Below are 9611 nucleotides of genomic sequence, written 5' to 3' on the forward strand. Positions count from 1 at the left end.
AAAGAAAAAAAAAATTAAAAGAACCATAGGAAAAAAAACCAAAGAATCTCGCAAAAACAAGAAGGAAAAATACCAAAGAATAAACGAAAGAAAGCGAAAGAAAAAGTCAAAAACGCTAAAACCGAAAAAAAAACCCGATGCACATAAGTGCAACACAGAGAAAATATACTACAGTACAGGGCCGCCCTGGTACTGTAGTATTCCGCGGAAGCTTCAGGCGTGGCCAGGCTACATCTCGCTGTACGCGACATATAGGGACCTCCCACGCAAGACAACAAGCTGGCTGGCCCATTAAACGTATAAAAAATGGCTGGTTGTTCCGCTAACGGTCGTTGCGCTCCCGTAGGAAAAAACGATCGTTGCAGTCGTTGTGCTCGCTCGACCGGGAGATCTCATGGTTGACCTGTTGACCGGTTAACTTTTGACGATAGAAAAATTATTCATAAAACAATGAGAAAAGAATAGTAAAAGTTGAAAAGAATTCACAAAGAATTGAAAATAATACCAAACCTGAAAAGAAAGTTTACTAATTTCAAAAAGTCTGTAAAAAATAAGAAAGTTCATGCAAGTGAGAAAAGTTAACGAAATAGAAAAAGTTTATCATTTTTTTAATAGTTCAGAAATTTGACAAAAGTTCATCGGTTTTAATTTTTTTGTCAAAACAAATGCATCAATTTTGAAAGAAGGTTCATCAATTTTGAAAAAACTTAATCAAATTTGGAAAAAGGTTCATCGATTTTGAAAAAAATTCATAACCATGGGAGATTCCATCAATTTTGAGAAAAAGTTCACAAGTTTGTAAAATTTCATTCATTTTGAAAAAATGTTATATTTGGGAAAATTTTCAAGGATTTGAAAAAAAATCATCAATTTTGATGAAAAAGTTCACAATTTTAAAATTTTCATCGATTTTGAAAAAAATCAGGAAATTGAAAGAAGTTCACATATTTTCAAATTAAGAAAAAATACAAAAAGAAAGAAAAAGAAAAAATCACAGAAAAAACAACCTAATAGAACAAAAAACTAGAAAGAAAAAGAATGAAGGGGGCACAACAAAGTGTGTTGTTGCAGTGGTTCGAAGGAATAAAAAGAAACGAAAATGAGCCGAGCCTAGAAGGGCAGAGGGTGTGCGCCAAATTGCAAAACACACTGTCGGTTGAGAAGGCGTCGTATATGGTTTGCCCAAGATATAGCCATGGCGCATGACTTGCCCGTGTTCTATTATGCATGCCATGCGACCCTTATTCATGAATCCTATCAAGATGAATGAGATGACAAGACAATATTGAGAGTCAGTGGGGACATATTAACTAAGTTTGGTGGTGGTGGTGGCGGCGGCGGCAATGGTGGTGCCGATGCGGATGATGCAAGTCCATGAGGACCTTTGTGAACTATGATGTCTTTTGGTCTATCGTGTGTTTCGTGATTTTTCGGAATGAACTTGCTCATTCGGTGTCTTTTGACACAAATTATGATTATGCTTAGTTTTTTGATGGATTATATGAACTTTATTTATGCTCATAGTTTAATCACGGTGTGATGCATTTGAATTTTTTTATATTTGTTTTGTCCAATTGCGTGAGCAAGCATTTGGATGAGTTTGTAAAATAGCTTTTTGAGGGGTTAACTTTTAGGGGATCTGTTACACGAAGAAAAGTTTAATTAAAAATAGTTTTTCCCGAGATAAAAGATGCATTTTGAAATTCTAGAAGAAGAGATATGTTCGAAATGCTTCTATGAATGCTAATCGGTGTGGTAGTAAGAGATGCTAAAAAGGAAAACCTTGTTATGGGTATCTCCAATGCTGACTCTCAAACCGGTTGCATACGTCAGGACAACGCTCTCTGGATGTGTTGTAACATCCAACGTGGGCGTGTATCGGTCCATTGAGCGGTCCAAACACACTTTTTCGCAAACCAGAAGCAAAGTGGGGGTTTTTGCGGGAGTCCGGACAGTAGCCACGTAGGACTCCGACACCCCCGACCCACTAAATCCCTCTTTCCGGTCCCATTTTCTTCCCTTCAACCCCTTCCCTCTTACTTTGCATTCGCACCCTCCTTCTCCGCCGCCGCCGATGTACCTCTCCGACCGGCACACCGGCACTGCCGGACCTCCGCAAACAGCACCGACGTGCCCGCTCACCTTTCACGACGGCATCATCCACCCAGGACTTGTCCGTAGTCAGGCACACTCCGCCCCCTGTTGACATCGTCCATGGCGGACACGATGCCCTGTAGGTGTTTGGTCAAATGCCATTGACCTAATTTTCACTCAATGTTGGTCTACACATTATGTAGCTCGCACGCATTGCCGTGATGTAGCACAGGACAGAGGGACGACCATTCATGCACACACATTGTTGGGTGAAGCTGAAGGGACAGTATGTCTGGGACGACAGGATCTGTTCATGAAAAACTTGTTGAACATCCGGTTAATCTCATTGAATTTGAACTATTGTTGTCATATACATATTTGCGTGCTATGTATGGTTGATCTCTATTTTCTATCTGAACTTTGATGAAATCTGTCGTGTTTGCTATGAATTCCGTCCATTTAGTTGAAACATTAGTTTGAAATGTAAGTGGACATATGCGGCTAGCTTTGGATGACCGCCTTCGACATCTGTGTCGGCAAACTGGCCCCCTCTGTTCGCTGACGGCTACCAGAGCAAATTTGCGCGTCAGCATTGAAGATACCTAAGTCTGCATGCCTTGCGTGGCTAATGGCATAGTATATATTTTTTCACAATAGCTAAATTCAGTCTACTGACCCAAATTCAGCGTCGGAGATGCCCTAAATCTGCATGCCTTGCGTGCGGTTCATTTTGCATTGACGTAACAAATCGACTGACCAAAATTCAAAAATCAGGTGACTTAAAGCAACTCTAATGGGGCGACCCATTTCGTCCGTCCACGTTCGTTTGGGTCGGCGTGGGCAAAAGTGGTGGCCCAATGTGCCGACCCAAACCCAAATCACGTCCGCTTGGCATCCGCGCAGACGCATTTACGACCCAAATTTGCGCCTCAAATGCGTCGGCGCGGACGCCGAACCACGCGCGCCTTCTCGCTGTCCGCCGCGTCCCCATCTGGCGGCCGCCCAACTATTCGCTGCTCACGCGGTCAGCTTAATTTATGACCACGGTCCCACACGTCAGCGACGGCGGTCGCCCTTTTTTAAGCCGACCGTGCGGCGGGGCTGTCCTCATCCAAACTCGCCGTCCACATCTAGGCAAGCTCGCTCCCCCGTCGCCGGCCAACCCTAACAAAACCCTAGCCAATCCTAACCAAATGGGGCTCTTCTCCGGCGCCGGCAGCAGCAGCAAGTCCAAGGGTAAGGCCCCCGCCGTCCCTTTCCCTTCGGAGTTCGTACCGCCTCCGCCGGCGCCGGCTCGCCGACAGAGGGTGCACGTGAGCGTGCCAGTGCACCAGGCGGAGTGGCACTGGCAGCACCGCGGCCTCTGCCGTACCCCGACGTCACCCTGCCGCACGACTAGCATCTGGATCCAGAGAGCATCCCAGTGCCGGCGGCGCCGCGGTCGTCTAGGGCGCACACAGAGGAGGTGCGGCGCCGGCGGGCGCTGCTGACGCCGGAGCAGCGCCGCGACTCCACCTACGCCACCGACTCGCCGAACTGGAAGATTTAGTTCGCCTTCGAGCACGAGGAGGCGAGGCGACGCAGCGTGCGGGAGGTCGACCGTATCGTGCCACCGCACCCGCTCGTCGTCCGCGAGGAGGACCAGGCGGCGAAGGATGCCTACCAGGCGGCCCTTGCGGCGGTCTACCGCGAGAGCGAGGAGGACGAGTGTCGCAGGGTGGAGGTGGTGGAGGAAGAGGAGACTCGTTACGAGGCGGCCATGGCGCATGCCCTTGCCCTCTCCGCGGTCGGTGATTGTGTGGTGCCGCCGGTGGCCCAGCCGTCCCCTCCCCGACGCCTCGTCAAGGCCGACCCAGAGCCCGAGCCGGAGCCGTCCCCCGTCGAGCGCTACTCCTGGACGGGAGTACTGCGCCAGTGGGTGTCCGCACCACCGGTTTGGATGGGGGCGATGCTGGCGCAGGAGCAGGCGTAGCTCGAGATGTGGCGCCAACGCCGGTTGGCCGAGGAGCGCCGTCGTGACGAGTACGAGGAGATGCTCGAGCGCGACCTCGAGGAGGAGGCGCGCGAGGCTGAGGAGGAGGCGCGCCAGGCCACGGCTGCACAAGCGGCCGCACAGCCCCCCGCGCCGGAACAGCCCCCCGCGCCGGCACTGCCCCGCCGGAACAGCTGCCCGCGGCTTACATCGCCGCTGCATGGAACACAACGTTCCCCTGGGCCGGCCCTGCGCCGACGCTCATCAACCTCACCGACCCCGAGGACGACAATGACGACAACGCCTAAGGCGCGCTGGGCATCGCGTCGCCTGGTAGTTAGGTTGTTTTTAATTTCTTTTAATGGTAATGTGGACGCGTGGACTCTCGCCGGCCTTCCTGGCCGGCTTTAATGTTTAATTAAGTTGTTTTCATTTTAAATATGCATGCACAGTTTTTTTTGTCGGCGCCGTTAAAATGGATCGGGCGAGCGTTGGGCGCATACGTCGACCCAAACGCGAAAGCGGACGTTCGTGTCCGCCTGACCGATCCTAACGGACAAAAAACTCCGTTTGGGTCGGCCCGTTGGAGTTGCTCTTACATCTAGCCATTTCATTCTTTTTTCTCTCGTGTTGAATGCAACCCTACATTACAACATCGGATTCGGATGCATGTCCACAAACATATGGAGAAAGGAAGTGGACTCCACCGCGGACTGCCACGCTGATCTCGGAGGTTAAATTCGCCGCCTCCGCCCATCCGCCCCTTCTTCCCACCACCCCACCGCCGCCTCTTCCTCCTCCGCCCCCCTCGCCGCCCCGCCCTCTGTTCTCCTAACCTTCCGCTCTCCTTTGCCGTCTTCGTCCCCACTCCCCCACCCACCTCTCCACAGCCGCGACGAATCGAACTGAGGCGCGGCGCGGACAACTTACGGGGCTCGCTCGCCAGTCGCCACCTGCCGCCCCGGAGCGCCCCCAAGAACAGCCGCTAGGGTTGAGGAGCAAGGCGGGGCGAGGAAGGGAGGAAGACCGGAGGCGGAGAGGCGAGCGCGGCGCGGACGACTTACCGAGCGAGCTCGCCCCCTGCCGCCGCGGAGCGCGCCTCAAGAACAGCCGCTAGGGTTAAGGAGCAAGGCGGGGCGAGGAAGCGAGAAAGACCGGGGGCGGACCGGCGGAAAGGCGACTCAAGAAGGAGAGTCATGGCGTTTGTGGCCCGCGCGGCCATCTTGGCCCGGGATGCGGCGATCGACCCCCGGCCCGTCGACGCCAAGAAGCTCTCCCTGATCGCGGATATGGTGGCGCACGCCGCTGCGGCCGCGGGCTACGACGCCGAGCGATTGATGAAGGCGTCCTATCATCTGATGGGATGTGAACCCGAGAAGACGCCCGATGCGGCAGACCAGATTGGCATCGCCGCCGGGATGCTAGCCGGAGGAGCTCAACAGGATCTCTTGGCGCAGGCCGCTCTGGATTTGCAGCGAGCGGCGAGTCACTTCAGCCAAGCGGCAATCAAGAAATCCAACGCCGACAAAGTGGCCAACGCGGCCTCCCTGGTCCGGCAAGCTGCTTCTCGGTCGCCCCTCGACGCCACCTACCTCTCTTGGGTGTCGGATAGGGTGGCCTACGCCTCCGCTAGATACCTCATTCATCAGGAACCCGAATCACTCCGGGAGGCTTCACAGTTCCTCGCCTCATCCGATCCTGAGAAGAGGCAGAGGGCAGCCGACGCGGTCAGCGTCGCCGCCGCCCATGTGGCTCAACGTGCCGAGGACGCCAGCACTGACGCCGCCATCGCGGACAAGGAAGCACTGCTTCTATTAGCAGAGGCAGCTCTCGAGCTAGAGCGCACGGCCAAGCAATTCGGGGAGGCGGCGGCGAGGGATTTGAAGGGGCGAGCTTGGATGTTGCTGTTGGGGTGGCGCAACAAGGGAAAGGAGAAGGAGGACGAGAGCGGCGGCCTCAATGAGCATTTGCTCCCCGTCCCCTCATCTTCCTCGTCCACAGGCACAGCCGAACATCCTCAGGGACCTCAGCGGCCACCCAAGGTACACTCCGCGCAGCTCCCTCCTCTCAGTCTCCCATGGCCATGGCCACCCAATCCACCCCAAATTTGGTGTAGTGTCGCCTGATTGAAATGAGGATATTATGATATCTTGCAGGACCCCGACCTTGGAGACTATTTGGGGTACCCACTATTCGGCTCACTCACCCTACTGCCATACTTGGGAGCTGATGGACTGACAAAGGGCATGTCACCCGACGATAGATGGTGGTTTCACGTTCTCTTCAGTTGCTTTTGGGGCATGGTAGCTTTCGGTGCTCTGTGCAAGCATAGCCAGTATCGAGTCTTAATCTGGTATGCTTGGCTTGCTGACCGCATTGGCATGCTGGCCATCACCGCCCTTGTGGTGTTCTACAGCTGCTTTATTATAGCACCAGAGGCCACTACAACTGTCAAATTCATTTTGGGCGCTGCTGCTGCTGTACATATAGGGTCTTCCATTTTGGTAAAGTGTTATAAGCTTCTCGTTTTTACTCCTACTCTATATTTGTTCTGGTCTCTTGGTAATTGAAGTGTGCTAACATTGTTTCACTATCAATGCATGATCTTTGCAGGAAGCAGTGAGTTTTTTGTTGCAAAGGAGGAGGCAGTGAGTTGACATAGTGTCGAACCTCTTTGCAAGAATAGCCGGCATCGGTTCTCACTCTTGTACGCTCAGTTCGGGAACCGCCCTTGTTCCTCACAGTTCCTAAGGCATTTTCCTCACCACGACTGCTGCAAGAACTGCAGGGAAGTGACAGAGTGTAGAGTTTGACCATACAGAGAAGGAAAGCGTAGAGTGTGACCATACAAAACCAGAGGGACGATACATCGGCCTCGCAAGTGTTGATTCTAACCATTTTGTCATACAAACAAGGGAAGTGTGGAGTATGAACATATGTGGTGTATAGAAACTTCGTATGTGCTGTCTTCTGAATATATTTTCCTCTGTTGTTGTATGTAGTTTTAAGTTCTGGGTACATTGATTGAATGTTACATTGATTTTCTTCTCAATGTATTTTCTTCGGTCCTTGTAGTTTTAAGTTCCGAGTACATTGATTGAATGTTACATTGATTTTCTTCTCAATGTATTTTCTTCGGTCCTTGTAGTTTTAAGTTCTGAGTACATTGATTGAATGTTACAAAAGTTCATGAGGTAACTATATACCTTTTTATCCTTGTCGGTTTGCAGTGTTGTTATCCTTCCTAATTAATACAGGGTCCGACTAAGTGGGGGTATATTGGAATGCTCTTTTACCATGTTTGCGGTGTTATGTTGGTAAGTTCTTTGCTCGTAATGAGTTGTGCTGAACTGCAAAAACTAGTCCAATTTTCTCTTTAGAGATGCATTGTTGAAGATACTGATGTCTCAGAGCCGTTGTACAAATAATTGTAATTCATTCCGACAGGGGAAGAAGTGTCACTGTGCATGCATATGAGACCATCAGCACAGTGGGCTTTCGTGACGTCTTACTAGATCATTGATGGCGCGCATCGCTGCGGCCATCATTTTTTTCAATCGAATGATAAGAATTTCTACAAATATTTGGACGCATGATGAGTACCCAGGTCTAAACCAAGTAATAGTTCTGGTGGTTCGTATCAGAACATAACACATATATTTTCATTGAATTCATACATTGATACATATAAACTACAAGCAGTACTCAAATACAAAAATGGCAGTGACCATTACTTGTTTCTGAACAGGCCACTACAAAGATAACATTCTGAGAAAAAAATAGCCGTGTCATTTTTTACTCATCTGGAAAACCAAGCCCTTTAGTTGTAGTAACTTCCAAGAACAACTTGGCGTGCTCAGAAAATTAACACATCACACCTCTAATAAGTAATAACTGGATAGCAGATAATAGAAAGGTATACTAAAAAGATTGAGCTTGCTCAGAAGAAAATGCAAGTAAAACTATCAACTGTTGAAGAATATCACCTAATGGCAGATGCAAGGAACAAAAACAAAACTCCCTGGCATCTCCCAAAGGACAACAGGTTTTCTCAGGTGCTCACGCTATCCATGTTTTTTTCCACATGACACCCAAAACAAGGGACTAGGTTCCACCATCAGACGATAACGGAACAAAAGTAACAGCATCCAGGTGCTACAAAGATAAAGAAGTCAGCTGCCGCAAAATGCTAGACAGCACAAGTAAAACGACAACCGATGAGAACTAAAGAGCTAGCTAGTCTAAATCGTAGGCCAACAACTCAAAAACCAACGCAATGTCAATAACACAACAAAAGTTCCTCTTGATTGCTGGACACTCCAATGCTGCAAGCTTCAGTAGCAAAACTCCCCCACACGCATCAAAACATTGCTTATTTTTTCTTTTTGTTCCCTTTCTCTTTATATACTCTTCAGTTTGCTTTAATTTTCCTCCATAGCAGCTTCATTTGTTCTTTCATCTTCATTATCAGCACCTTAAGGTCCTCTTGCTTCTATCCGCAACATCTGTCCGCTCGACTCGTCAGATCCACCTGCGTGTTGCGCCAGCAGTTCCCTTTGAAATCTCTCTGCTCCTTGCTCCAGCATCGCATACCACCATCATTTTGCAAACCTGCCCAGTAGCGCATTAAATCTTTTCCATAATTGCTATATGGCTTATCACTACTGTAGTGTAAAAGATCTAGCAACACAAGGAACAGCAAAAAACAGGAATAAAACCAAAATCATTTCTTCACTTTCTTTAGCACAAAATAACAAAAACACTGAAAACTGGTCAATGTAAGGGTTTCTAGAGGAAGGAAAAAAAAATCTATACTATAGTCAACAGCAGATATAGTTGAAGTTGACATGTTAAAAAAAAACTCGTATCAATCTAGATCTCTAGATGTATTTTCTCAGATTCAAACTGATGATCGAGAAAGATAGAAATCTCTCTTCCAGATATAAATAATTAAAATGACAGACAAATTTTATTACCAAAGTAGACTGCAGGCTAAAAAGGTTATTTTGCAGAACTGAAGCTTACTTCAAATTGACTGTCCATCTTATATAAGTGGCAAATTCTCATAGTTCTGTAATATATCAGACTGAACACCATCTTCTTTTCTAAATTCGAAGGAACACAGTCCTAAGTATGGTGACTATATAATCTGGATTATCCAGTTGGAGCTTGTCAACTTGCGTTATGTGAATATGTACCAGCAATGGCAGAAGTAGGATCCATAGAACGAACAAATTCAAACTGATGAGTTTAATAGAGTAATGCGTAATTAACAAAACCAAGATATTTATTAACTGTTAATAGCAAAGTACACCATCTGCGCGCTTCGAATCGGAGTCAGGATGTGTAAAGATGACAAAAACAAAAGCTATAATTTTAACGGTAGATAACAGCAACGTGGATGCAACTATTTGTTTCAAATTTATAGATTTATAACAATGAATGTCAATGGCTGTATATTTTCTTTTAAGCTCCTCTATTCACACAAAGCACAAATTATACTACAAATTAGCATGGGGAAATACATCTAAACTTTCAATGACAA

The 9611-nt window shown here is 48.2% G+C and overlaps 1 protein-coding gene across 1 annotated transcript; it reads left to right on the forward strand.

Annotated features, from left to right (window-relative positions):
- The first annotated feature begins 4852 nt into the window (after window positions 1–4852).
- LOC123066056 (uncharacterized) lies at window positions 4853–7075 on the forward strand. The gene is made up of 3 exons (XM_044489217.1): window positions 4853–6108; window positions 6223–6570; window positions 6680–7075. The coding sequence occupies exons 1-3, from the start codon at window positions 5263–5265 to the stop codon at window positions 6716–6718; spliced, it is 1233 nt and encodes a 410-aa protein (XP_044345152.1). The 5' UTR covers window positions 4853–5262; the 3' UTR covers window positions 6719–7075.
- Window positions 7076–9611: the final 2536 nt, after the last annotated feature.

Source organism: Triticum aestivum, chromosome 3B (genome assembly GCF_018294505.1).
Source record: "Triticum aestivum cultivar Chinese Spring chromosome 3B, IWGSC CS RefSeq v2.1, whole genome shotgun sequence".
NCBI classification, from domain to species: domain Eukaryota; kingdom Viridiplantae; phylum Streptophyta; class Magnoliopsida; order Poales; family Poaceae; genus Triticum; species Triticum aestivum.